At 41.6% G+C, this 27,872-nt stretch overlaps 5 protein-coding genes across 7 annotated transcripts; 3 read left to right on the forward strand and 2 right to left on the reverse strand.

The window, feature by feature from the left end:
* The first annotated feature begins 4,208 nt into the window (after positions 1 to 4,208).
* On the forward strand, positions 4,209 to 11,449 carry LOC124312019 (beta-1,4-galactosyltransferase 4-like). The gene is made up of 3 exons (XM_046776414.1): positions 4,209 to 4,460; positions 10,970 to 11,162; positions 11,234 to 11,449. Exons 1-3 carry the CDS (start codon positions 4,274 to 4,276, stop codon positions 11,316 to 11,318), a joined length of 465 nt encoding a protein of 154 aa, XP_046632370.1. The 5' UTR covers positions 4,209 to 4,273; the 3' UTR covers positions 11,319 to 11,449.
* A 446-nt stretch (positions 11,450 to 11,895) lies between these two features.
* Positions 11,896 to 13,312, reverse strand: LOC124311892. Its single transcript, XM_046776263.1, has 5 exons — positions 13,045 to 13,312; positions 12,796 to 12,974; positions 12,559 to 12,716; positions 12,366 to 12,513; positions 11,896 to 12,292 (listed from the first exon to the last, which is right to left on the reverse strand). The coding sequence occupies exons 1-5, from the start codon at positions 13,136 to 13,138 to the stop codon at positions 12,095 to 12,097; spliced, it is 777 nt and encodes a 258-aa protein (XP_046632219.1). The 5' UTR covers positions 13,139 to 13,312; the 3' UTR covers positions 11,896 to 12,094.
* A 2,008-nt stretch (positions 13,313 to 15,320) lies between these two features.
* LOC124311863 lies at positions 15,321 to 17,032 on the forward strand. The gene is made up of 4 exons (XM_046776236.1): positions 15,321 to 15,351; positions 15,420 to 15,855; positions 15,923 to 16,578; positions 16,647 to 17,032. Exons 2-3 carry the CDS (start codon positions 15,430 to 15,432, stop codon positions 16,349 to 16,351), a joined length of 855 nt encoding a protein of 284 aa, XP_046632192.1. The 5' UTR covers positions 15,321 to 15,351; positions 15,420 to 15,429; the 3' UTR covers positions 16,352 to 16,578; positions 16,647 to 17,032.
* LOC124322870 (alpha-(1,3)-fucosyltransferase C-like) lies at positions 16,660 to 16,995 on the forward strand. Its single transcript, XM_046784303.1, has one exon. The coding sequence runs from the start codon at positions 16,660 to 16,662 to the stop codon at positions 16,993 to 16,995; it is 336 nt and encodes a 111-aa protein (XP_046640259.1).
* A 396-nt stretch (positions 17,033 to 17,428) lies between the features above and the next one.
* On the reverse strand, positions 17,429 to 21,623 carry LOC124311776 (protein Star-like). Of its 3 annotated transcripts, none has more exons than XM_046776131.1 (7): positions 21,537 to 21,623; positions 20,691 to 20,770; positions 18,571 to 18,724; positions 18,327 to 18,502; positions 18,062 to 18,256; positions 17,765 to 17,998; positions 17,429 to 17,682 (listed from the first exon to the last, which is right to left on the reverse strand). In XM_046776131.1, the coding sequence occupies exons 3-7, from the start codon at positions 18,644 to 18,646 to the stop codon at positions 17,524 to 17,526; spliced, it is 840 nt and encodes a 279-aa protein (XP_046632087.1). In that variant the 5' UTR covers positions 18,647 to 18,724; positions 20,691 to 20,770; positions 21,537 to 21,623; the 3' UTR covers positions 17,429 to 17,523. The 3 variants fall into 3 exon arrangements, with proteins under 3 accessions (XP_046632087.1, XP_046632080.1, XP_046632074.1); XM_046776124.1 differs by lacking the exons at positions 20,691 to 20,770; positions 21,537 to 21,623 and adding exons at positions 18,798 to 18,944; positions 19,053 to 19,128; XM_046776118.1 differs by lacking the exons at positions 20,691 to 20,770; positions 21,537 to 21,623 and adding an exon at positions 18,798 to 19,078.
* Between the last annotated feature and the right edge of the window lie 6,249 nt (positions 21,624 to 27,872).

Consider the following 27,872-nt stretch of genomic DNA (forward strand, 5'->3'; position numbering starts at 1 on the left):
ATGTTACATGGTGGAGATGCAGGCCTCATAGGGTAAGTCCGTTTTTCTCCATCGTATTGTAATTTATTCGCAGTGTGTGCCGTGAAATTGCGGTGGTGCGGATTTGTTCCGGCCAAGCTACGATGTGACGGAGAAAATGGCGCCTTGAGTGCGATCCCTGGTAACAAGGGTGAGGAGAACGGAGCGGGGGATAAGTAAGAATTTGGGAGTAGGCTAGTATTTGTTGTTTGTTATTGATTGTTGATTTGTTGTTTTGCTGTTGTTAGCGCACGGTGAGCAGCGGGTTTCAGACCGCGGGCAAGATCCGCGGTCGCGTGAAAACGTACGTTGAGTGGAAAAAGCGTGAGCCTTTTGTCCGCAAGAAACGGGGTCGTTTGGGTTGTTAGCGCACGGTGAGCAGCGGGTTTCAGACCGCGGGCAAGATCCGGGGTCGCTTGAAAACGCACGTTGAGCGGAAGAAGCGTGAGCCTTTTGTCCGCAAGAAACGGGGTCGTTTGGGTTATAAGCGCACGGTGAGCAGCGAGCTTTTTGGTCGCTCGCAAGACCTGGGGTCGCTTGAAAACGCACGTTGAGCGGAAAAAGCGTGAGCCTTTTGTTCGCAAGAAAAGGGGTCGCTTGGTTTGTAAGCGCACAGTGAGCAGCGGGAAGCGTCAAGCTTCTGGTCGCGGGCAAGACCTGGGGTCGCTTGAGAGCGCACGTTGAGCGGCAAAAGGTGTAAATCTTTTCGGTTTCCGCAAGAAACGGGGTCGTTCACAGTGCACAGTGAGCAGCGGAAAGTGTCAAAGCTTTCGGACGCGGGCAAGATCTGGGGTCACTGAAAACGCATGGTGAGCAACGGGAAGTGTTTCATTTCTCGGAGGTTGCAACATGCCGGGGTCGTTTAGTGTTTTCTTCGAGTGTGTGTGTGTTTGTTGTGTTGTGGAAAAGTGAGCTGTGTATGGTGTACGGAGACGAAAACTGTGATGGCCGAAGGAGGAAGGCAGTTGGACCGGTGGAAAGAGAGGCTTGATCATCCCCTATGAAGCGGGAGATCGACAAGAGAATTGGCGATGGCGAGAGGGTCGAAGAGAGACCGGTGGAAGGAGCGAGAAATCGAGAGAAGAAAGACCAACGGAGAGAGAGCGATTGAAAGAGACCTACGGGAGGAGAGAAGCTGGGAGACCGGCAGAAGGTCGAGAGCCCGACAGCAAGGCGACGGCGAGCGACAACGGAGAGAGAGAGAGGCGGAGAGAGAGAGCGACGGAGAGAGAGGCGGAGAGAGCGACGAGCGACGACGGAGAGAGCGACGAGCGACGACGGAGAGAGCGACGAGCGACGACGGAGAGAGCGACGAGCGACGACGGAGAGAGCGACGAGCGACGACGGAGAGAGCGACGAGCGACGACGGAGAGAGCGACGAGCGACGACGGAGAGAGCGACGAGCGACGACGGAGAGAGCGACGAGCGACGGAGGAGAGAACGACGGAGGAGAGAACGACGGAGAGAAAAGTGACGATGAGAACGGTTGAGTGTTAGACGAAGGGCGGATAGCGCCGAAAAATTCTTTATGCTGTTGTCACGTTATTTTTAAATTACATATTAGTATTGCTATCGATCGGAGAGACTAACGGGTGACGATCTGGAAGTCGAACTAAGTTCATGGTTTGTTTCATTTTGTACGTGATTGATTTTTCAAAAGGTTGCAGTATTTTGTGCATTTTTTTAAGTCGTAGTACTGTTCCGGTTTGGTTTTTTTGCCATTGAGATGCATTTATTAGTTATTATTATATGGATTTTGTGTGATAGGGAATTAGACGTGATTGAATTATTGTTTTGTGCTGTCGATGCGTGAATTTTGTTCGTATAGATTTATTTTGTTGTGGATATTTTTGACGATTGCTTTGTTTTGTCCTGACTACTCGGCACGTGCACGTGTGATATATTTCCTGACGATTAATTTTTTGCTGATGTGAGTTTTTTTATATGTTTTGTATGTTTTTGAATGAATTTTGTCGTTGTGTTGCCGCAGTCGGCTTATTTTTGCTTTGCTTGGTCTCACTTATAGTCAAGACTGGCTTCAATTTCCACCAAAATATTGAGGGCTTATATTTCATTACCGTTTTGCAAGAAGTTTCTCCGTTTACTTGCAAGTTGTTAATGACTGTGCATTTTTAAGTATTATGATTAATACATTTTGACCGCGGGACCCCTAATTTTGATTTGATTTCTTCAATTTTTGAGTTGAATGTTACTGATACAAATATGTACTTGTAGTAAAAAAATCAATGCAGTAGAACTCATGGTTCGGCTATAAAAAGCCATTTATTAATATTTTCCCGATTTTTCTGAAAATTAGCATATATTTGAGTAACGCGCGACCCCTAAATTTTATTTTAAATATATGATATTTTAGGGAAAGCTAGCTTATAACATCATCTTTCATCTCCCAAAACGCGGTAATTTTCATGCATACGGTTGACGAGCTACGGGCTAAAAACCAATAAAAAGTATGGTTTTTCACGCTTTTTCCCGCGGCGCGACCCCTAAATATTTTTTACCCGTCGAAATAAAAAATACACGGAGTTTTCACATATAAAAGAACCCCGATCCACAAACGCCGTTGTGAACAAAAAAAATCGTCGGGAATGAAACGCCCTAATGTCCATCGGTACCAATCTGGGATGTGAAATTAATCGTTGGTTTCAGATCCTTATTCTGATATCCATACGATGTCCAATACTCATCACGAATGTACGACTGACTTCACATCCGAGATTGGTACCAGATGGACATCCATAGGACATCCCAGTATGACCATCCGCGACCATCCGTTATCTGGATCAAAATATACCATCCATAGGATATCCGTAGCTAACGCTAAACGGACAAACGGAAAATGGACCGTCGGATATCCAATGGACGTCCTATGGACAATGTGTGCTAGTAGGGTGTTAACTAAGAAGAAACTTAAAAAGGAACGTTTGCTTCCGGTTCAACTCTAGTTAATACACGCTGGCTGATCAGATACTTCACATTGAAATGTTTCCAAAAGCTTTTCAATTTTAAAATCGAAATTTAATTGCTTAGTCGTAATTGTAGATCGAACATTCACAGTTGGGACGGCTCATACACGATAATCAATGAATTCGAGTTAAAGTTTTCTCGACAACTTTTTTTGGTGCATTGACCAGGAAAGTATTCCCTATCGTTCCTGTCATTCATCAATCATCATCATCGTTGGAACCTTGTAACTTTTCATGTTTTATCTAGTTTTTGCTGCCGCGTTACTGTTGCTGTTCGGCCCTTATCTTCCCCGTTGCCGTGTTTGTGATTTTTCTGTACGCTGAATCGCTACGGCAAAGCAAATCCAGCTCGTAATCGGCATTCCGGTCTTCTTCATCCCGGCTTTTGGTTGCTGAATCGTGGTGGCAGAGCTCCACCTATTTGTTTTTCACTAAATTCTGAGTATTATTTTACGACTGATTGGCACACACTATAGTGTGTGCAGATGTGATTGTTCGGTCTTTGCTCTTTGGCTTTTCAACACGAGGGGACAATTTAAAAAAAAAAGTTCCGATATTTATTTTTCTCGTGCTTTGCTTTATTTTGACCTAGTATAATATTATTATTAATAATAAATAAAATGTGTATTATCTTAACATAAGCAGCAGCCACGAATATATACATATTAATATAGAGAAATTTCTAAAGCTTTAATTTAAAAATAGTCAATATTATACACGTTTTCTCTTATACTATACTATAGCTCAAACAGTCAAAGTTTGTTTGGGTTTTACCATCACCAATTGGTGGCCGTAGGTCTTCGGTGTATGTAGTGAAGTGCCAACCGTGCCAACCGTGTCAACATGTTGCCCCGATGCAAATACTTATTTTATTTATACAACTCTATTTTGATTATTCGTGTTTTAGTTTTATGTGTTCCATTGGCAGCAGTTTTATATTACTATTATTTATTTTATCGTGCATCCGATTCCGGTTTCATTTATCCTTGGTTTGCTGTTTCCGACCGAAAAAACAATCAAAGTTCCTATTCTTATTGGATTGATGGAATGTCTGGTTGGCAAATAACTCCGCCATGTTCTAAAATAATTCCATCCGAATTAGGTAGCCTAACAGTCTAATTGAATATAATCGTTAATTATATTTATTGAACTTACCACGATTTTTTACACTCTTAATTTGTTACGGTAATATTACAGTCGGATGGACGAACCTCTCCTTAGAAACAACGACAGCCATTCTTAAAGAAGACGAAGACGCTGTTGCATTAAAAATGAGAAAATCAGGAATAAAAGTCGGTGGAAGGTACAAACCAGTCGAGTGTCAATCGCAGCATATAGTGGCTGTCGTCGTTCCAGCGCGGAATCGAACGGATCATTTGACCGTTTTCTTGCGGTACATGCACCCGTTTTTGCAACGTCAGCAACTCAACTACATAATCGTCGTCGTCGAACAATCTGGTTTGCTTTTTATAAACAATGTGAATGTTACAATTATATGTTATAATTATAAAAAAATATTTAACCAATCCGATGATGATGATGATGATGATGATGATGAGATAGGTGCGTCTGCCATGATCCAGGGGTGCCGGGTTCTGCAGACATTTGGTCTTCAAGTTGAAGACCCTCAGCACCGGCTGGGAATTTGTTTCTTTTTGTTTGTCTGGAGTGTGATTGTTTTTTTTTTTTTTTTTTTTTTTGAAGAATGATTGGGGGAAGGCGGAAGTTTGATTTGCTTTTTTGATTTTTCTTTTTAGGGAACTGGAAAGATGGCAACGTCTGACGGATGGGAGAGGGTGAGAGAATTGGCGCCGATAGTCGTTGTTCAGTCGCGTGCACGCCTTGGAGAAGAGAGGTTGGTGTTAATTTTTCGAGTGTGTTTGTTGTTGTTGGTGCCGGAATTTTGGAGGGAAGTTGACTGGACGCTGGATTGGGATTTTAGTGAAAAGTGTGCTGTGAACTGTGTGCTGGATATTGTTGTTGGGGCTAGTGATGTGGCAAAGTGGAGTGGGAGAAGTGTTTGGTGGAGATTAGGCTGTGGTGGCCTGGTTCTTTCTTTTTGTTTTAGTTCTTGATGTTTGTGCTGAGTTATTTCTGTGAATGTTGTTGACTGGACAAAAATTTTCTAGTTTTTGTGAGAGGCAGTTTTTTGTTTTTAAGATTTTAATCTTTTCTTTTCTTTATGCAGGGACCTACAGAAGAATAGCTATCCATCAAGTGGACGGGAAATTCTGATTGCAGGATTTTGAAATTAAATGGGCATGTTGGTTGCTGAAAACATGGTCCCTAAATGGTAAGTTGCGAGTTAATATTTCAAGTTTTTTTCAGCAGGAAGAGTGTGGTGGGAGAATTCCACCCCGTCCGGTCTGGTTGAATTCACACAACCGAAAAAAGTGTCTGGTCCCCGTTCTTATGCTGAGACACTCGTAAGTGTCATTGAATTTCTTTCCCATTGCGTTGCGTCTTGGGCGTGAGGATTTTTTTTTAGGCTGTGTATCTGAGGTTTGTTTTAGATAGGAAGGTGGATAAGAGGTGGTTGATCTTGAATTGGGTTTTTGTGTCGATGTCGGGATTTAGGCCAAGGAGGGTTTGAGTGTTGAGGGGGAGGTTTGCAGTTGCGAAAAATTGGTTGATTTTTTGACGGTGAGAGTGATGGGCGGCGCACTCGATCAGGACGTGATGGATGCTTTCTATAGCTGCGCATCCCTGTTGGCAGCTGGGGTTGGCTCCAATGTCAATGCGGTGTGAGAAAGAGTTTAGATGCGTGTGGCCGGAACGAAGGCGATGGAGGCACGTAGATGTGGGGCGGTCCTGGGTGTGATGCCACGGGGTGATTCCGAGTTTCGTTTTGAATTGTACGCTAGGCTTGTTGCAGAGTTTCAGTTTTTGAAGAACTGAGTTCCCCCAGGATGTTTTCAGGATAGATATTTGCTCGCTAGGGGAGAGTTCGTTTTTTATGACGTTACCTGAGGGGAGGTTAGTCTCGGCTGTGGCTAACTTGTCGGCTGTTTCGTTTCCTGCAATTCCGGAGTGGCTTGGGATCCAGTAGAGAGTAGTGGTGGAACCGCTTGATTTGAGGCAGCTTAGCAGGTTTCTAATTTCCGAGATGCAGCGGTTAGTAGGTTTGTCCGTTGAGGCGATTGATTTAAGCTTGGCTGAGAAAATGCTGACTCCTGGTGTGAGGCGCCATGATTGGGAAATGTTTAGGTCAGGGATGAAGACGGGACAGCTAGAGGTGGGGGGGGGGGGGTTTAGTTACAGAGCCGTCAGTGTTAATGTGCGTACTTGGAGCCTGAATGTTGGTGAGGAGAACGTTGAACAGATCGGAGACTTCATGATGATTCGAAGCGGCCTCGCTTTCGGGATCGGGAACCATTTGATGGGTGCAGGAGTCCAAGGGGTGGGTTGTTTAATTGTTTGGTCGATGGATCCGGCTGGAAGACGGAACAGTTTGAAGCCTTGATTTTTGATGATGTCGGACACAGTTTTTAGGCTGGGAGAACATCTGGGAGGCCAAGATTCGTTGGACTCGTGAACAGATTTGATCGATTCGTAAGTTGGGTTGGCTGGATTTTGATTGAGGAAGACTAGGTATCTTGAGCTGAGCCAGTCTCTTCTGTCCATAGTGGGCTCTATACCTGAATCGGAGTAGAGCAACTCGGTGGGAGTGGAGGGCTTAGATCTTAGGATGACTCTGATGATAGAGCGGGCCACTATGTCGATTTTGGAGAGATTAGTCTTGCATGCCGAACCGTAGACGATGAGGCCATAATCAATGCGGCTGCGAACCAGGCTTTTAAACAAGGTGCACAGCGATTTGATTGGGGGGGCGTACGAGGCTTTAGCAATAATGGAGAAGGCGTTTTTTAAGCGGATGCATTTGTTGACGAAGTTTGTTGACGTGCGCGATGTGGTCCCTCCAAAGCAGCTTTGCGTCGAGGATTACACCAAGGAATTTGAATTTGCTAGCGTTGGGAATTCGTTGACCATTTAGAAAAAGCAGGGGGTCGTCGCCAGGCTTGTAGGAACGAGTGAAGGAAACTGTTGTTGATTTGGAGGCGGAGAATTTAAATTTCCATTTTCAGCCCCATTTCACTACTTTGTCGATGTACAGCTGGAGGACTATTTCGGCGTCAATGGGCCTTTTCACCCTTGAGTAGATGTTGACGTCGTCGGCGTATAGTTGAAGTTTTATAGGCGGGGGAGGGGTCGGAAAATCGATGAGCATAAGGTTGAACAGAAGGGGGCTAAGAACGGCGCCTTGGGGGACTCCATTTTTTATTTCTTGCGGTTGGGAGATGTGACTGCCGAGTCTGATACAGATCGACCGGTTCTGGAGGAAGTTTTGGAGCCAGCCCAGGCAATTACCCGTGAGGCCGATTTTCGTGAGTTTGTAGAGAAGGCCTTTTGTCCATACTGTATCGTAGGCCTTGTCGATGTCTAGGAAGACAGCTACAGTTGATTCCTTTTCTTTGAAGCCTCTCTTGATGTCAAGGTCTATTTTGACTAGGTGGTCGGTGGTGCATCGTGATTTTCTGAAACCGGCTTGTTCCGGGCCAAGAAGGTTCTTGGTTTCGACAAACCAATTAAGGCGGTGCGTAAGGAGACGTTCGAACAGTTTACCTAGGCATGAAGTGAGACTGATGGGTCGATAGGAGGTAGCTTTGTCGGCCGGTTTCCCGGGTTTCAAGAGGGGGATTACGATTGCTCTTTTCCAGGAGTCGGGGACGAAGTCGTTGAGGTACAGTATCCTGCATAAAAATCCGAACACCTTGGTATCTTTCTTTATTTAAAACAAATATTTCTGCATTTTTTTCTTAATTCTAATAAATGAACTTTGTAAAACAATTAATTCTACACGTAATATGAAGTCTTGAAAGTTAAAAACAAAAAATATAAATTAAACTGGGCTTTTGAAAAAGAACTGAGTTCGGATTTTATTGCAGGATACTGTACATTATGTTAAAGAGATGGAGGAGGTACTTTTTGTTTGGAGGTGAAAGATTTGTTAGCATGGCATTGTGTACTTCATCAAAACCGGTAGCATTGCTCTTTTTAAGTTTGGAGAGGGCTTTGTCTAATTCGGATGGGGTGAACATGGAGTTGAGGTCGTTTGGGGAGCGATTTTGGATGTGGGACTGAATGTATGGTTCAAGAATTGCGTTGTCATCAGGAAAGTCAGTTGAGGAGTCAAAGAGTTCAAGAAAGATATCTGCGATTTGAGTTGTTGATGGGGGGTTGTCGTCTACCGGATTTTTTATTGGGGGGATGGATGCAAAATTGTCGTTACCGTTGCCGACCATGGCTCTCATGAAGGACCAAGTTGTCCTTTGGCAGTCTCTGGGGTCTAGGCTGCTGATGAAGGAGGACCATGCTTGTTTTTTTGCGCTGATGATCGTTCTTTTTTTTTACAGCTTCAGCTTTCTTCCAGGCTGTTCTCTTTGTGAGCGATAGGGGCGATCGCCGCCACTCTTTTTCGGCTTTTTTGGCCGCGGAAACGGCCGCCTGGCAGTTTTCGTTCCACCAGGGGCGGCGTGGTTCTTTAAGGGACGATTGATTTTGCGTAGATTTCCGGAAAATGGAGTTACTCGAGGCCAGGATGGCTTCCATGAATCGATTGTAAGCTTGGACGGGGTCTTGAAGCTCCAGGTAGGTTGGCAATTTCAGGAGGTTGTCGAGGGCTGCGTTCCATTGCGGCCATTTGGATTTATCAAAAATCCAAGCTGGTAATTTGTTTGACAGGCGGACTGGGCTTGCGTTGATAATGGTTATGATTGGTAGATGGTCGCTACCGGTGTACGGACCTTGCGAGATAGTAGAGTTGAGGGCAAATTGGGATGATGCGAAAATGAGGTCGATGGTGGATTCTTTACCGGAGGCAGGATCGATTCTGGTACCGATGTTTAATGGGGTGAGGATTGCGGCGTCTTGTGCTCGAGAATGGCGGAGTGAATGGATTTACCCGCTGTGTTTTCATTGGAATATGATTCCCAAAGGGAGTGGTGGGCGTTGAAATCGCCTGCTATTTTGAAAGGGTTAGGTCTATTGAAAAAAAAAGTTAATTTCTTCTGGTGGGCAGTCGCCTCTGGGGCAGTAAACAGAGAAGCAATCGATTGGGCCCGTTTCTGAGGAAAGCTGAGCACCGATGACTTCTAGGGTGTCAGCGTAGGGCATAGGAATAGGGGACATTTTTAGCGTTTTTTAAAATAACATTGCTACGCCTCCGCCGCGGCGTGTATTTCTGTCTTTTTTAAGGATGGAATAATTTTTAAACTTAACATTGAATTTGTTGTTCCAGAACGTTTCACTTAGGAATACAAGATCAGGGTCTAGAGAGTTTAGGAGAGAGCGGAATTCCTCAAGTCTTGATTTTGTCAATCCTCGGGCGTTCCACTGGATGCATTTGAGGCTATTGCTGGTCATCTGTGTCGATGTGATCCCACTCTGGGGGAGTCGGCGTGTAGTACTTGCTTCCTAAGGGGTGAATGAAGGAGGGAGAGGAATTCATAGTGCTGCTTCCTGGGCTTGGCCGGTCTGTTAGGAGTCTTCTGTCGCATGTGATGGCGGGGGAGGAAGAGCTTTGACCTACGTTCTGTGCCAGCATATTAGTCAGATTACCGAGGAGAGACTCTAATTTGTCGAACCGGGCAGATTGGGCTGAAGAGTTGGTTTCCTGTTTATTCTCTAGGCTGTCAAAGCGGACATCGAAGTGCACAAATTTTTCTTTCGTTTCTTCGAGGTCTTGGGTGAGGGATTGAATTGAGGCGTTTATGCTAGGGATCGTTGTTTCGCGAAAGAGCTTAAATTCCGCTTGAAGCGCCGCTAGTTGTTGGGATGTTGAGTCTGAGAGGGGAGGGGTTGGGACGGGACGGGAAGGGCCGCGGAGCGTGCTCTGGACTGGCTTGCTGAATTGGCGGTTGTGTTGAAGGCGGGCCTCTCTAATTGTAATACCTTGGATTGTCGCGGTTTTAAGAATAGCTTTCATTTCTACAAACTCCGGGCAGGTGTCGCTGTCAGCTTCATGGGAAGGGCTGTGGCAGTTGACATATTTCGTGGAACAGAGAGAATCCGAAGGGTGGGATTTACCGCATTTTTTGCAGCAGACAGAGGTTTGGCTGCATCTGGAGGTGGGGTGACCAAGGAGCCAGCATTTTCTACATCTGAAAGGGATAGGGAACGATTGTTGGACGCGATAGATCATGGCGGCGATTTTTACCCTGTCTGGGATTTTGGAGGAGAAAGTCAGAACGACGGTTTCAGACAGGATTTCGGGGTTGCCTTTAATGGGGAGACGTTTCACGTGGACGGCGTTTTGATCAGCGAGAGCGGCCAGGATCTCCTCTTCTTTGTCCGCGATAGGGACCCCGTGGATAATACCTTTCGACATGGTAGATGCGATGAAAGTTCTCGGGAGGGAGCATGCGATAGATCTGCCGGCGATTTCGATGATTGACAGGATTGCGTTTTGCTGATCGATGGACGAGGGGTGGGCGCATAGATATCCACCGTGCATAATTACTGAGTCCTTTACTTCGCCTATTTGGTCATTTAGGGCACAAAAGAAGGCATCGCGTTCGGCAATTTTCATATTACGGAAATTTGGTTGGCCGTCTGTGAGATTGATTATGACTGGGGCCAGTTGAGGGGATTGGGGGGGAGGGCAGCGGTCAACTAAGGTCGGGAAGTCGGAAGGCTGGGCCGAGTAAGGGCGCTTGTTTGGGGGGCTATTACCGAAGTTAAAGACCCTATTTTGTATCTTACTTGGGAGGAGGGGTTCAATTACTAACTTTAGATTTTTTCTTTTTTGTTTGCAGGAGGTGGAGCGGGATTTCAGGTTCGCGCCAGCTGGATGAAAGCACTATTGTATCTGGAGCGAGAGAAAGTACGTCTTGACGGTGCCGTGGCTTGGGCCGCAAAACTAACCAATCCGATTCTCAATTGAAAATATATTTTCATTTTGCACAAAGAAAAATCGCCTTTCAACCGGGGGATGCTAATGAATATCGGCTTCAAAGAGGCCCAGTTGCTACAAGAGAATTTCCAATGTTTCATCTTTCACGACGTTGACCTTCTGCCAGAATTCGACGGCAATCCCTACACCTGCCCAGAAAACGGAAAGCCTCGACAGATGGCCTTTTTCGTTGATTCTTGGAACTACAAGTTGGTTATTGGTGAAATATATAATTGAATTCAATTTTTAAACATATATTTCTTAATACTCAAATTTTCAGACCCACACCCGGAAACCATTTTGGAGGTGTGACCACATTATCGACCAACGATTTTCAAATAAGAGTCAATGGATTTTCAAATTAATTTTGGGGTTGGGGAGGCGAGGACGATCAATTGTATCAACGTGTAAAGTTGCAAAACCTGAACGTGACCAGAGCTTTTGATGAACAGCCATCCCTTATTCATCTAGCCCGTTAAAAAACGCTGTCCCACAAAAAAGCGCAAAAAAGCCACACCCAATCCTGACAGGATGCAAGTGATCAAAGAAGGTCCCGGCCGATTCAAAACTGATGGACTGGTCGATCTTAAATATCAGAGACTCGATCTCCTATATTCAAACCCCTTTACACTCATGTTCTTGTCGACATTCAACCGTATAACATTACAAATATTAATGAACGACTTTGAGATTTTGAATGATGAACGATCAGATTCGTGCATTGTGGTGTAAATGAACATTGAATAAATTATGTTTGCAACGTATAGGCAACACGGATTATTTGATTGACATCAACTGCTGCATGGTCTTGTTCACTTAAACTAATTCTTAACCTGCTAAATTCCGAATTCGTTCTTTTATGCTATTCTAAGGAGAGTATAAGTACTTCAAATGCTTCATATTTATACAGTATTGATAATCAACGGAAATATTTCTCCTTTTGTTTTGTTTATTTGAATGAGTAATATGCCATATTACATCATCTTTAGTTATTCAACTGTCAGACGACACAGAATAGTTTATGTAAATATGATAAAAGATGCACGAATAAATTCAATCGCAGCTGCAATTTTGTCAGATTAACCATCACCGGATTTTCAACCAGCATTTCAGATTTTCAAATGGATGACACAAACAATTTTCAGCAGAAACTCCAATCAGCAATTGCCAATGGACCGGTCAGGTTGTGCGGTCGACAACTCTCAGGACATGGAACATTTAGGACTGGCTGAATCGGTGGGTTGTGCTGAGCCGCCCCGATGAACGCACCATTTTGTCTCGGGGTCGGATACGGCTGTGAGCCCTTGAACTTTTCACAGCAGTAACTGTCATGGGCAACCTAATATGACGACATTGATGTGTTATCATATCTAGTATGAAGACGACGCAAGTTAAAAGATCAGTATGTATACCATGCTATTGACAGCCATCGATTTATAGAATCCATTCAGCAACTGTTGGTCGTATCCTTTTTTGTGCGAGTGATTTTCGCCCAACATCTTCTCGGCTGTGGCAACGATTGCAGCGCGTTGCTGGCTGATTTTGACTCCCCAACAACCTTTTCACCAGTTATTACACAAAGACTAAGAGATTTATGATTACATACCAAGAAAAAATGAACAGTGATGTGGGTTGTCTCTCATTATGTGAAAGGTTTTGTTGCTGGCCAGCCACTCGGCCACGGCGTCTTGTTCACGAGTAATTATGACACTGTCCGAGTCCCTCGACATCAAAGTGTCCACCATGTCATCCAGCAAAGGTAACTGCGGCCGGAATCGAATGCATCAAATTATACCTCAATTATAAGACATTATAGAGCGCAATTAATTTTAATATTAATACCCAACGCCGAGTCATCTCGAAAATATCTCCCAATTTTCGATTCATGATGACTTGAGTTGCGTTGCAGAGATCAATGTGGTCACGACTGCTGTTAGTTCCCAAATCGAGGACTTTGTTAAACACTTTCCAACTTTCCACGTCGTCGCTCCTCAGCTCGAGATAAATCCTCACCACCCACCCTATATTGAATATGAATGACACATCGAGATGATTTATAGGCTATTTCTTGACATGATATCATTTATGCACCTGGATACTTGATCGGAATCGTCTTGAGAGTTTCAGTAAAGGACTTCAAGTACAAGTTGTAAAATCTTGGCTCGGAGAAATTGCTGCCGTACATGGAATAGCCGATGACATTTTGGTGTGGACCTCTGCGATCAGCGGACGCAGTGCTAGTTGAATTAAACGATGATGCAGATTCTGAATCCCCTATTTTTGTAGTAGGACTAGATTGCGTGGTACTTATTTGGTACGTATCATTATGCTCATGTTTGATAAAAGATTAAAAGTCGGTGTGGCAGCGAAAAAAGGTTCACATTTCCGCGCTTATTTGAACATACAAAATGGTAGGGTAGCTCGTGGAACTATTTGATTTTAGGCCTAAAATATACAACTCCATTTCTCTCTTTTTTTTTAATTGCGCGCGGTTTTTATATCATATGAAAAAAAATATAAAATGGCTATTGCGTGAGTCGCCCTATAATAGACACGCAATAATATATAGCGTGCGCATATATGGTTTACTGTATAAGAGAGTGGGTGGGAATATTATTATTCACATGCTGCGGAAATCGTGTCGGATATTGAGTTTCGTTTCTTGTTGTTGTTATATTATTATACAGCACTGCTGGATGTGCTGTATTAGACTTCCTTTCACATGTGACAAGTATAGAGAGAGATACAGAAAAACTACTACTGTATACACTGCTGGGGGAGAAAAAGGATGAATCAACTTTTGAGGAACGACAAATGTTTGACATTTGCATTTAAATAGTTTAAAGAAAAAAGAGAGAAAACGATATCAATAAAAGATCATCACGCGAACGGAATTCGACTGGACAAGGAGGATATACATAATTACAGTTTTCCCATATGTAGGAATGTATTTCGTCAGCAGACTGGTATTACACACATCAGCGGATATCAAACTTGTTCCAATGTAATAATAGAGCAGAATAAAATCGAAAATGTAATTTTTTAAAAGATTTTTGATATTTTAAATTTCAATGATAGAAAATCTTTATAGAATGATATTAAATTAGAATTGTTTGGTCTATTATATAACGAATGATGATGTATCAAATAGTTTTTATGTACTGGGGAAAGTCTAGACTGTAACAATGGCTCGCGAGAGCTAATTTTGTTTTCTACTATCCCACATCACTTGCTTCGGCGTTCGGCCTCAACATCTGGCAAATGGAAGTGAAAGTCGTTTTTATTTTATTTTTTACATTCCAAAGTATATTTGAATGTAAAATTCTGTTCTTTCATTACACAAGTAGATTGTTGCTGTACAACGCAATTATCCAGGGGGTCAAATACTATGCGCAAGTCTACCGTACCATTAAATGAGTTCCGGATTTTTTAGTTGCTTTCCGCGGTTAAGGAACTGACAATTGACAACAGCATGCTGCAGGTGGAACCGAAACCAACAATCATGCAATTTTATTAGCATCCCCGGTGACCATCTACTCGAAAAATCTCCCACAAGATGATTTGGAATGTCAATCAAAGTTTTAGACTGTTTTCAGCTTCGTCAACTTTCTCACGACAAGCTGGGAAACCGGGACCTCTGTTTCCCGCTGCCATGAGGTGCATTGCTGTTTGTTAATAAAGAGATGTTGGACATTGTTGGTGAGAAAGAAAAAAACCTTTGGAATAAGGCATTATTTCAACAGCTTCAACTGTTATGAATATTAAGGCCGATAATAACTAAAACACACAAACTTTTTCCCAAAGGTGTTGTCCTCTACATAATCCCCTGTAATCATAAAAGCGGTAACCAACATGTACAAATAGAAATAGTGCATTCGGCCATTCGCCACTCTTGTTACTTTTTCAAAATTCAACCGTTCAACCGAAAATTATTTCTAAATGTTTTAGTGGTCTAAAATAAACCCGCTTGAAAACAGAGACGATTATCAAAAAGAGTATTTGATAAGGCTAGGCCTGAAACATGCATGGAGGCACAAGGTAGCCTAATCCGTGCTATAGTGTTATTTCACCTATTTCGTCGCCTTCGTCTCCTCACAGTTTTCGTCACAATAAGAGGCCAGATTTTGTAGAACGAGACAAGTTTCCATTTCTGTTAGGTTTAACTCGCTTTCATACCTGGAATACTCCCTAATAATTACTCTCCCTTGTTGAGGCGGAGCCTATTTCACCAGAACTATGCGCAATTGGCCAAAGCCAACAGACATAACGAAAGAAAAAAAAACGGCAAAAAGTGGTACCGGAATGCAACAAACTCAAAGCATAAAAGAATTTGAGAATTTAAAACGAAATTCATTTGAACGTGTCACTCTCACTGCACAGTGATGTTGGTAAAATTTGGTGAGTGAAAATTTCAATCATTTGCAAATAGCTATAGTATTTAAAAAGTAGATTTGAAATGCACGCAGCCTAACAAGAATGGATGAAACTGTAAGCATGACGTCGAAAATATTTGTTAACTTTGGCCGTCGCAAAGTCATTTATTGCTCGGTTATCCTGATGAGTTTCCTGTTAGTTCAATGGCAATTTTACTCGGGAAACCAAATCAAATTCAATAATCAAACAGAGTCAATTCAAGCAACCGGAACATCATCAAATCAACTGCTACCAGCACTAGAATACAATACTGGCGACAGCAGCAGTAGTTTTCTCAAATCAAACGAAAGTTGCGTCATCACAAATAATGTGACTAGTACACCGTCGCCTACTGTTGACGTGTCAACATCAGTGCCGATACTAATCGAGCCGCAACCCGAACTCTACCAAACAATTGAAAGGTTTTCAGCAGAGGACAAACTGTTGAGAATGAACACAACTTTCAAGCGGATACTCTTCTGGAATGAGGTAGGCCTAAATAACATACATGAGACATGACGTAACACTCTAAATAATTCATTTAAATACAAACAAGAATAACAAGAACAAGAATTACAGCGTTGGGCACGGTAGGGACGTTCTGCAAAAGTTGGGGTGCCCCGTTTGGCAGTGCGAAACTTCAGCCAACCGAACGGACGTCCACACCTACGACGCTGTTCTCTTTCATCTCCGAACGTGGAGTAAAAATGACTTGCCTCATCCGCGCTTGGCTAATCAGCGCTACGTGTTCTGGAGCATGGAATCGGCGGCTTGGCGCATTTACAGCGTCGCTCCCATGGCCGAATTCTTCAATTGGACCATGACCTATCGCTGGGACTCTGACGTGGTCGCTCCCTACGGCTATGTCAGACCCATTGGAAACGTGCCGCTTCATCCTAGTGAGGCCCAAATGAAAATCTACTTGTCTAATCATCGTAACAGTAGCAGAAACTACGCCAAAGGAAAGACGAAAATGGCTGTTTAGTTTGCCTCCAACTGCCGGACTGTTGTGAGCAGCCGAAACGAATTGGTCAAGGAACTGCAAAAGTACATTGCCATCGACGTGTACGGCACTTGCGGCAATTTGACGTGCCCCAAGAAGCTGGACGATTCGTACGAGTCGAGCGAAGAGTGTCGGGACTTGGCTGCCTCCAAACACAAATTTTACCTTTCACTGGAGAACTCGCTGTGTCGTGATTACGTCACCGAAAAGTATATTCATTTGATTCAAATTCGTTTTTGACAAAAACATTTTTGACCTCATTTTTTTATTGTCTAAGGTTATTCGCTATGATGCACCGTCCAATCATCCCAGTTGTTTACGGCCTTCACGACGACCAAGAAAAACTAGCGCCACCGTATTCGTTCATTAACGCGGCAAAATTTGAAAACACGAAAGCGCTGGCCGACTACTTGATCCTCCTCAACAACAACGACACGCTCTACAACGAATATTTCTGGTGGAAACCTTATTTTAAAGTACACGACAGCGAAGATGAGAAGAAAAAAAGCATGTGTCGCTTGTGTGCTGCCCTCCACGATGAAACGTTGCCACCGAAAATTTATCACAACCTCACTGATTGGTGGGATACGCAATCCGCCTGTATTTTCTCGCCTAAAATCTTATGATACTTGCTCTACTTATTATCCTATAAAAGGTCATAATACACTGTCTGAATGTAAATAAAAATGTCTAAGCTCACTTTAATGCTAGTATATTGCTCGGTATAAGTCAATCGGAAGTCTGAATGAAATTCCATCCATGTAGAATTATAGCATTAGTGACAGATTCAAACGACATAGTTATATAGTTACTATAGTAAATGACTGTTAATAAGATACATTTTCCAAAATTCAGTCACCTACGTTCGAACAAATTTCTAAAATAATTGACAGACAGACCCATGACAACAGTTCGGAGTAGTAATTGTTCTCGGACTTGTTCACCATAACTTCATCAGATAATTCATATTCCCAGAATAATTTCATCTCCCACAAATAGTACCTTTATATGATCAAGTGCTAAGTTGCTACGATTAAACGAAAATTTCCATCACAATTCTAAGCGGATGCATCAAGTTTTATTGATCTCAAAGCCTTTTGACTTTCAGTTTACATTTTCTCCTAAGAGACCACACTGACTATAATAGAAGTCACTTATTTCTCTCTATAAATATTGAATGAATTTTGAACGTAGACAACTTCGCGGGTATAATAATTCGAAATCAGACCAGTTTTGGTAAATTTGTTGCTCTCCATCAAACGAGTCAAGCCCGGTTCGCCTTCGGTGACGTGATTCCACTCCGCAGTCACCGTCTTAACGCATCCGCAATTTAAAAAGAAACGTAAATGTAATTGAAAGACCAAACAAACTGCTGTATCAAGTGATCATCTATACCTTCATGTTGACTTTGTGCCAAGGAATAGTTTTCAAGATTTTATACTCAGCTCCTTCAACGTCAAGTCCAAAATAGTCGACGTCGGTTCTACCAATTGCAAGAAGAATGGAGTATAGCGGGAAACACTGCATTTTGTAAATGTTTTCAGTGTCTTTCTGCTGGCTTAGCGGTTGTTTAACATCTTTCTCTTCGATAATGGCGCCCAACGTTTCGGCGGTACCATTGTAGACCACCTATACGTTCCCAAAACATTAGCGAATAATTGGCTGCTGAACAAAATACGTTGAAGGACTTACTTCCATGGGAAACGGTTTCGTACTGAGACAAGCGGGCGAGGTGAACGCTTTGCGATTGCGAGATATCAGCTGAGTGAACACTTTCTTGTCCGCTTCAATCAGCAATCCACTCCAATCAAGTGAGCGCTCCATGTACAAGGTGTTGGAAAGAAATTCACCGTCGAATCCACCGCATTCGATGAAAAAACCATTAGTCTAATCGACAATTCAAAGAAAAAATTAAGCTATAGACAACAAATATGTCTTATGTGTAATATTTATTTACTTGATTGTGCAGGAGTCGCAAAATCTCTTTCGATTGCCCGTAGGAGGGATCGATCGTTTCAGAATGATTCATGTTATAGGGCACGTTTTTCGGTGCAGGTTGGCGCAGGTAACTCTCGCGAATCAAACGGATCACACAGGGATGATCCTGCTGTAGTTGATTTGTGTTGGCGTACTCTAAAATCGTATAACGGCTGAATATAGTTTCAAAAAAATCAATTCCCTGCTTTTGATTGATTAGTTACCTATGGTGCAATAAGACGGCGCTAAATATTTATCTGCTGGTTCTTTGGCCCAGTTTTCACCGAAAGTTTCTTCCATCAAGTTGTACTTTGTCGCAATCTCCACTGATGGAACAGGAGTCGGAATCGGTTGGTCGGCAATAACAATAGGAGGGTTCTGCATTTCGCCAAACATCAAAAATTATTTTTCAAAGAGAGTTGTCATAATAATGATAATAGTTCGTTCTTACTGTGGCTCTGCTGTAATAAAGCGCAAACATAAACACGGCAGAGAAGGCCAGAAAAACTGAAGGGACAGCGGACATGTGATTAGGACACGCGAAACGCATCACGAAAATTATAAGCTATTGTTTTCCCTTTGCCGCATAGATAAATAACTGAACAATAAAATTCAACAAGTTTTAGAATCAACTGAAATCTGAATCTTTTAATAGAAACAATTTGTTAGTTCCAACGGGCTACTAAAATCTCAACTGAAGTAATACAGAAATGTGATTATGTTTTCCAGCAACCGGGGGGAGGAAAGTAGTGAAACATGCACCTTGCGACGAATAAAGAATAACTAAACTCACTATAGTTGTCAGAGCGGACAGAGCAGAACGGACGGTTAAAGAACCGGTGGACTGCAACATGTCTGAACAACGCCCTCTGTAGGTCGCATGTATAAATGTGATACGCTAAAGAGTTCCATACCATGCAAGTTATAGACGTTATGACATGAATATGAACTCACGTTGTTATAAGCAAAGCATAGACACCCATAGAGTTACTCTTATTTCTGCAGATATTCATTTTACAACCTTCGACAACCTCCTTTAACCAAGTCGAACTGAATCAAAACCATTCAGTTGGATTGAGGAAACGGATGACTAATTATTAAGATCGCAGGGACAGTCAGCTGTTGCTTGTGGTGGGGAACGTTATCGAAGCTGAGTAAAAGCTTTTTTTGACATTGAAAATTGGAATGCATAATGTGAGAACCATTGCGCAACCATTTCTGCTAGGCCGACGAAAAAAATTCAAAAATACTTTTATACCGCCGAAAATAAAATAAAATGGTGGAGGGGTGGTTTTGTCTCAGCACCTACAGTAGTTACCAGACTTACCACTGTTTTTGCAAAAATACAAAACTGAAACTAAAATAAGCCGTTCGGTGGACAGGGGGGGCCATATTATATGATGCAAACATGATAATGTCACCAAAGTGGAAAATAGCACATTTGTCGAATAACAGAACAGATTTTCACATTTACTATGTGGAATGCAGTTATCATCAGACTTCCGCTTCCTACATGTGCCAAATGTCGTCGACAAGTGTGATATTTGAAATAGTACTGCAGTCTGATTGATACGCATTCAAATTGGCCTTCTTTGTACATATACACAACTTAATTTTCCCCCTGTTTTTTAAGAATAAGGTAACACAATTTTCTTTAATGGTTTAATTGAGGATCTCGTTCTTGTTTTTGAAAATAGTCAAGCGGAGAAGGATTTTAAGAAAACGACGAAAGTCGGTCTCATTTTGAGAAATTTCGCTTGACAAAAAGGCAAACGAAATGAGCTGCATTCCGAACAAAAGCAACAAAAGGATTCAACAAAGAATTGGAAATGCAATAGCCAGCGGAACTATTTTTGAAGGGCATTGAGCGTGAACAGTTAACAAGCGGAAAACAGTTAGAGTACTACAGAGAAAGAGAAAGATTTCATCGCGCGATTTGATTTGCAGTTCATCCTGAATGAATATCAATTCTCGAACTTACAGGAAACTGCGGAAAACATTAGCAAAATCTATCCGACTTAGATCAACATTTGATGTGCAAGATTTACACATTTCAGGAAGCGTCGTCGTTTACGAAATAATCAAATAACGAGCATTTAAAAGTACCGATTCACTTCAATAACAATTGTAACAAAAAAAAATGAACATGATCTCAAAAATCTTGCCTTCTCATGTTCAAACTGAAACCTTTCGACCAATGATCTGGAACCTGACTACCTAAAATCGCTTTAAAACCACCACCGGCGCTACAAGGATCACCTGACAAGCACGACAGTTGGTATCACCTTTCGATCCCTCAGTAAAAACACGCGAAATGATCTTCTAACGAATTAAAATGACTGACCTTAAGGCCTTAAAATGCGACGGTAGACGCAGACGCTCTTTCCACGGAAGCTTGGAGGGTTGTTTCAAATACTAAGGCACCTAAGGGAAAAAGTAATTTGGAAATATCAGAACAAAATGTAACATGGAAACTTCAAAAATTCAAATAAAAACAAGTAAAATGATCTTAGGCCTACACGCTGAAATTTAGGAATCTCTAAAATCTGTAGACTAAAACAAATAATCTACTCCAGATTGGTTTTAGTTCAAACTTCTGACTTCTCTTCATTATATACTATTTACCCATACTGGTTAACAGTAACCGATTTACAGCTCATGTATACCGAAATCAAATTTTTCGAATGCCTTCATTTTAATTTTAATTTTGAAAATTGCCTACGTAGTAATTTACCACTGAATCAGTTCAACTGCCTACAAGTGGACATCTAGCGGCTGATGGCTATATTTTTTTTTCGGAAAACAAAACCAACCCAAACAAGAAACAATTAATGTAGCGTCCACATCGTACATTAATTTACATATGTAGGCACCTAAAAATTCACAGCACCTCCAACGGAACTTTCCCTTATTCAAGACTTATAGAATCGAAGAGCTATTCTGCGACCATTAATAAATTGCTTTTCTGATGGATAATTAGCATAGTATTTGTTTTAACTTGAATTGGGGCGAGGATTTCAAATATTATAATCACGATGTGCAAGAAAAGTTTAGCATAGTGAGAAGGAAAAAAACGACACATTAAAAATTTAATTTACAACACTCGGTACACCGCCTAGTTGAAACAAAAAGGGTATCCTTACTATCCTATGTTCTAGAGATTAGAATGATACACAAACTTAAGATTTACCTGAGCTGTGAAGTGATGGAACAAACCACCAAACCAGTATGCGAAAAAAAACAAGGAATAGGAAGTCCTCGTGAATACCTTCACACTCGCATGAATGTACACGAGGACAAGGACGGGGAAGGATGAGAAAAGAAGATTCATCTGTGCGGTGTAGAATTGACAAGTGAAATCCGGTCGTAAGAGATGCAGGTGAGTCAATTTACACAAACCGAATCTAGTTCCTAAATCAAATAATAATCACTGCATTAATTATAGGCAAAGTATTTAACTATGCACACATCAAATGTTAACTTAGAATGAAAACATTGAGTAGTGGTGTCAATGCTGAACAAACCGAAATACCGGAACAAACTAAAGGAGATTCTACACAATTCTAAGATTACATAACCGATTTCGAGAAATCATTAAACTTCTGGAAATGGTAAAAGATACATAATAAGGACCCACAACTGTCGTTTGGTGTGTAAAACTGTAAAAGTGACATGGTTTATGTCTGCTATAAATGGCCAGAAATAACTACAAAGATTTTTTTTCAGCAAATATGCAGTTTTATAAACAAAGCAGCAGTACTCTTTAACAAAAGCTTTACTTTCCACTGTTATGTCACTAAATTTGTAATTTAAAAACAGCTTGTAACTTAAACCTCCACCAGATACAAAATTTTTGCTCTTGAATTGTGTGCTCTTCTTGATAACAAGCGACTAAATTATCAATAACAACAGCTAAATAAAACGGCCATGTGTCCTCAACGGTGGTCTAATGGTCAGAAGCCCGGGCTGTAATGGCAATGGTCCTAGTTTCGAATCTCGGGCAAGCCGAAATAGAAATTTCGAAATAATGGAAATTTTTAAATTTTATAATGACAACTGCACCAGTCACTGCTATATCATGCGATCACATGTTGCATTACATTAGTCAATGTCTTTAATCGATGGTTAGCTACCATAAGCCTCATGCATTCCCTTTATTCGTAGAGGTCAACGGTAGTCTAATGGTCAGCAATCCGGGCTGCCATGCCAAAGGAGTGAGTTTCGAATATCGAATCTCTGTAAGTCAGTTAGAAAAAAAAACTCAATTTTTGACAAATTAAACTTAAAAAGCTTCCGGAGTTAATGGAAGTGGAAGATCGGTGGTCGAACATTTCAAAAATGTTAGATTACACTCAGTTTGAAGCTCTAGGTGCTATTGTCTTTTTAAATTTTAAAAATTTCGAAACTGCTCGGTTGACATTCGATCCTCGGTTCTTCGACATGTCAAGCCGGGATGCTGACCATTAGACCACCGGTGAAATGTTAGAAGAAGGGGAAACATGGGTCCGTATAGTTTTGCTAAGACACTGACCAATGTAATGCAGCATGTGACCGCATGAAATAGCAGTGACTGGTGCAATTGTCTTTATAAAATTTAAATTTTGAGGAAATTTCTATCTCGCATTGTCCGAGACTCGAACCTCGGTCCTTTCACATTACAGCCGGAGCGCATGACCATTAGACCACCGTTATTATTTTAGCATAGAAGAAACATGGGCCATAATGGTATGGACTCGATAACGTCGTCAACTTATTAGTTTGGTCTCATTTCCAATCAACCAAACCACTTTTTGACATATCATTGCAATTCACCGTATTCTTATTTGAATTTTCTTATTCTCTTCATATTTATCCAGGCCGACTTCTAGGACTTTCTAAAGAGATATCCGAAGCTATGTTTGTGGATCTGTAAGTGTTGTTTGTAGTAGCGTGTGAACTGTATACGTGTAGTGGTAGTGCCCAGGTGTGGGAGCAACTATGCTCACCAGGGGGAGTCGAACTCGGATACCCCAATTTTTTTTTTTTATTTTATAAAAAAAAAACTTGGGCCTGAATGACGTCAAAATTGGGCCTGAAAGGCACGTAAAAAAAGGTGGGCCTGAACGTCGCGGGCCTGAATGACTGGGCCTGAATGTCGTACACCCAAATAGAAAATGTATCAAAACACAAGTTACGAAGAACATGAACCAACAAATCTACAACATAAACATCAAGATTTAATTAGAAGAGAAATTTAAGTGCTTTGATAGGGTTACAAATATTTAAAAAGTACCCACCTTAATTAGAGGAATAAAAATAGAATTGAATCAAGTCAAAAGAAAACATAGACGTTTTGGATTGCAAACAGTAAAAGCGAATACATACGACGAAGGTACGTACGAACTACGTAGTGAAATGGTCAATTTCTGTAAAAAGAAATATTGAGCTCATTAAATTTAACTTTCTATTCGCATATAACTTTATTCCACAACATAAAGGTTGCCAGGAAATTTACATTGTCATCGAGTCTCCATTCCAGCTCATTTCAATTGGATTTACGTAGTTCACAAATAACAACGGAAGCAGCAGCAGACGACTTTTCCATCGCCCGAGAAAAAGAGCAACCTAGCGGGGAAAAGTTCAACTCTTCTAAGCGGTGGAAGTTATGTTCGTTTGTGGGTCTCCAAAAAAATCAATCAAATAAAATATCTGTTATCAAAATTAAAGAACCTAAAAACACAAACAAGAGCACTTCAAATGGAAGATAAAAATTCAAAGTCTGATGACCTAGAGAACAGCGGTATCGTCGAACTTATTTTTTTTGGCATATTTTGCGCCTAATAATGAACCACGATGTATTAGGAGAGGTGGGCAAACGCAGTAGGGCGCCCTCTCTTAAAACTGTGCCAACTTTCTGAAATTGTTTACACTTCTGCCGCTAGGTTCTCTAGTGTTAGTGGCCCTGGAATTTGGCACGAATTCTCTTAAGTTAAGCGTCTGCCATTGGTGATAGTAGATTGGTAGATTCAATTTCGTTGTTTCATTTTATAATTTCGTTCTTCGATGAAATGACAGCTACATCAGGGATTCTTTTGAGTCGGTTATTGAAAAGGTGTCAAAATTCACCCTCTACTCGGTTTGCTGTTAAACACATCAACGTGTGACAATTCCATTTATAGTCTATGAATATATTGTCCTTCGTTTTCGCTTTCAAGCAAAGTGGGAAAAAAATGAGACGGATGTTGCCAAAAAGTCAAGTAAACAACACAAGTCAAGAAAATTGTCCAAATTGTGAAAAATCGTAATTTTTATTGCATTTTGTTTCTTGTTACATTTCATAAGCAAAAAAACCATCAAGAATTAACAATTATTCTAAAAAAACTGCAATTGATTTTACGTTATTACAAACAAGCATGGTGTTAATTTTATTTTTACTGAACTGAAACACCCTTAAACCACGATGCATTTTCCACAATGGTTAAACTTCGCGCCAGATTCCAGGGCCACTTACACTAGAGAACCTAGCGGCAGAAGTGAGAATGATTACCGAAAGTTGGCACAGTTTTTTTCCTCTCGCGTTTGCCCACCTCTCCTAATACATCGTGAATGAACCTTGTTTGTTTTGTTTTTTAAGTTTCATGCGAATTATCCTATTTTTGGTTAAAAACAATTAACTTAATTAAGACATATTTTGATTCACCATCTCAGCACATAAAGTAAATGATTTATGACAGCTTCTCACCAACGTTATACCATTACGAGTTCCCGATCAACAGACTTAGCCGTATAGTTTAGTAATAATCCATGTAATCTTTGTCATTATCAAACTGAAGTATGCAAATGTGAAAACGTGAAGGAAATCAACTGCATTAATAAATGTTTCGTATTGCGTCAATCTTGTTTTTGTAAAGACTACATTTTCAAACGGAAAATATTTAAAAAATTCCTCAGCACAATCTCCAATCGGCTAATTTTAATGCCCCGGTCAATAAGTTGTGCGGTTGACAATTTTCAGGGCACGAAATATTAATAGTTTGCAATTTGTACTGCGACGACGAGCCAACAAACCAACCGTTTTGTCTCGGGGGTTGGGAACGGCTGGCTGCCCCGGAATTTTCCACAGCAGTATTTGTCGTGTGAAACCTGACACGTATGAAGTATAGTAATTAATCAGTAATTCTTCGTCGTATCCTTTTTTGTGCAAGTGATATCTGTAGAACATCTTTTCTTCCGTAGACAAGATTGCAGCGCTTTCTTGGCTAATTTTGATTCCCCAGAGACCTAATGATGTGAAGCCAAGAAAGTATGAAGCTGTTTGTTAACACATGTCTATACTAAAATTAACAGCTAAAGAGCTATAGTTTTAATTCAACAAATCATAGTTCAAATGTCTGATAATTGTATGAAACTCAAATCAAAATGTGTAACACCCACCTCAAAGGAAAAACAAGTTATGATATGGATGGTCTCTCATAATGTGAAAGGTTTTGTTAATACTGGCCAGCCACTCAGCTACACGTCGGACATGCCGGACAGCGACAACAACATGATCGAGATGATGCGCATCGACGGAACGCAGGTCCCGCGACGACTCACAGAAGGCCTCGAGCGCGGATAAGAGTACGAATTCCGGTTGGCAGGACGCAACACACGCAACATCACATCGGCTTCGGCCAGGAAGCCTTCCGGGTTGTAACGACGCCGGAAAGGGCCCCGTCGGGTCCATCACGTACCGTTTTCAGACGCCCGACGTGGTCGCCATCCGCTAGTGGGACGTTCCGGCCCTGGCCATGGAGTACCACGACGGACGAGTCGTGGGCTACCTGATTCAGTTCCAGAAGAAGGCGCATGGATCGACAATAGCATGAAGCGACGTAGCGCAACGTGCTGTCGGTGCTCGACGGGCAAGGCCGTCTTCATCTGGCTGGGGGAAAACATGCATGAAGCGTCTTTTTCCGAACGGAGCGGAACGTCATCCGGGCACCCATGTCGGTCCGCGCATTGGTGACTCCAGCGTAATCAACTCGAACGATCTATATACCTGTCGCCGGCCCGCAACACCGTCATGCACCACCCAGACGGCGGCCCCACTGCCCGTGGTCAAGCCGGACTTTTACAGCAGCGTCGTCAACGGCAAGGAGATCACGGTCCGCCGTTTGCCGCAGGTCCCGGAGGAGAACGGATCAGCCACTATAGGGGAGAGGGGGGCTAGTTGGCAGGGTCACTTTTTGTGAATTTATTTGAATTTTTTTACCACACGTTTTGCAAATTGAATGAATGAATCAGATTCAGATTTCAATTCTCTATGAATTGATCGTATTTGTTTACAATGTTCATTTACACGAAATTGTTAAATTGAGAAAAACTACAAAAAAAAGTCTGCCAACCTGCCCCACCTACGGGGTAAGTTGGCAGCTGAAGATTCCCCATTGCTCCAAAATTTTATGTAGAATTTTGAAAACTTGCAACTCAGCATCTCGTGAGAAATCTGTATGCCAACATGCCCCTCCAAATTTCTGCCAACTAACCCCACAGGGTGCTTTTCGAACAAATAAATTTATAACTAAATAACTTTATAATGTAGAAATGTCGGGTTTCTTTTAAAATAAAGACAAACATTGATTCTTTTTTGCTTGGGTTTTCTGACACTCTTAGAGTTTTATACTATGAGAAAAATGAAAAGTGCTGAGAGGCCCAAAAAAACCTTTTTGCCGTTTTTTTTTCTTTTTGCTATAACTCCTGTTGGGGAAGTCATATACTTTTGAAATTTTGTATGAGCAATATGGGTGTTGTCTTTCATATTTAATGTAAAATTCAGGATTTGTTTTGTACTGTAACTGTACTAACTAGCAAAATGCCAACTTATCCTATCTGCCGACTAGCCCCCCTCTCCCCTATCTCAAATTTCTTCAATGCAAGGATGACATTTTTCTTGTGTTTCATAAAAGGAAAGGGCAAGATGTATTGCAAAATACGAGAAAGAATAGAGAAAGACAACCGCCAAGTTCAAAGTCGCATAGATGTGATGTGACTATGAATTTTTAGACTTGGGGCGCGCACCAAAATCACCTCAGGCATTTGCTACGCAAAAATAAATTCTGTATTTTAACTTTTGGGAGTTGGTGCCCCCTCGCTAATTTCCATAATGGGAAAACTTTGTCACTTCTCGAATGATATAGCCAAAAATGGAATGGCTCCTATCGCTTCTTGGATTTTTGTGATGTTATGCGTCTTTCAATATTTTATGCTGGTAAGACGAATGGTTAATGATCTTTTTTTGTCAACATTTTGATGTTCCATCCAGGTAACATCCTTGGGGCATTTCGGCATTCTTATTACCTTGCGCGATAGAGTTACGCGTGCACAGCATGCATTATCTTCTATCTCAAATTTCTTCAATGCATGGATGACATTTTTCTTGTGTGTCTTAAAAGGAAAGGGGAAGATGTCTTGCAAAATATACGTAGAGTAGAGAGAGAAAGACAATCGCCAAGTTCAAAGTCTCATAGATGTGATAGACGGCTCTAATTACATATATCCTTGGATT

Source organism: Daphnia pulicaria, chromosome 1 (assembly GCF_021234035.1).
Source record: "Daphnia pulicaria isolate SC F1-1A chromosome 1, SC_F0-13Bv2, whole genome shotgun sequence".
Classification (NCBI taxonomy): domain Eukaryota; kingdom Metazoa; phylum Arthropoda; class Branchiopoda; order Diplostraca; family Daphniidae; genus Daphnia; species Daphnia pulicaria.

Excerpts from the sequence above, each read along its gene's own strand:
- LOC124322870 (XM_046784303.1), top strand. The coding sequence starts at position 16,660 with ATGCACCGTCCAATCATCCCAGTTGTTTACGGCCTTCACGACGACCAA.
- LOC124311863 (XM_046776236.1), top strand. The coding sequence starts at position 15,430 with ATGGATGAAACTGTAAGCATGACGTCGAAAATATTTGTTAACTTTGGC. Across the intron at positions 15,856-15,922 it reads GGATACTCTTCTGGAATGAG|AATAACAAGAACAAGAATTA; the intron begins GTAGGCCTAAAT and ends AATACAAACAAG.
- LOC124311776 (XM_046776124.1), bottom strand. The coding sequence starts at position 18,896 with ATGCGTTTCGCGTGTCCTAATCACATGTCCGCTGTCCCTTCAGTTTTT. Across the intron at positions 18,503-18,570 it reads GCCGTCTTATTGCACCATAG|AGTACGCCAACACAAATCAA; the intron begins GTAACTAATCAA and ends ATACGATTTTAG. Across the intron at positions 17,683-17,764 it reads GGCACAAAGTCAACATGAAG|ACGGTGACTGCGGAGTGGAA; the intron begins GTATAGATGATC and ends GGATGCGTTAAG.
- LOC124311892 (XM_046776263.1), bottom strand. The coding sequence starts at position 13,138 with ATGTACGGCAGCAATTTCTCCGAGCCAAGATTTTACAACTTGTACTTG. Across the intron at positions 12,514-12,558 it reads CACTGTTCATTTTTTCTTGG|AGGTTGTTGGGGAGTCAAAA; the intron begins TATGTAATCATA and ends TAACTGGTGAAA. Across the intron at positions 12,293-12,365 it reads CGATGGCTGTCAATAGCATG|GTTGCCCATGACAGTTACTG; the intron begins GTATACATACTG and ends TCGTCATATTAG.
- LOC124312019 (XM_046776414.1), top strand. The coding sequence starts at position 4,274 with ATGAGAAAATCAGGAATAAAAGTCGGTGGAAGGTACAAACCAGTCGAG. Across the intron at positions 4,461-10,969 it reads CGTCGTCGTCGAACAATCTG|AAAAATCGCCTTTCAACCGG; the intron begins GTTTGCTTTTTA and ends TTTTGCACAAAG. Across the intron at positions 11,163-11,233 it reads GTTGATTCTTGGAACTACAA|ACCCACACCCGGAAACCATT; the intron begins GTTGGTTATTGG and ends TCAAATTTTCAG.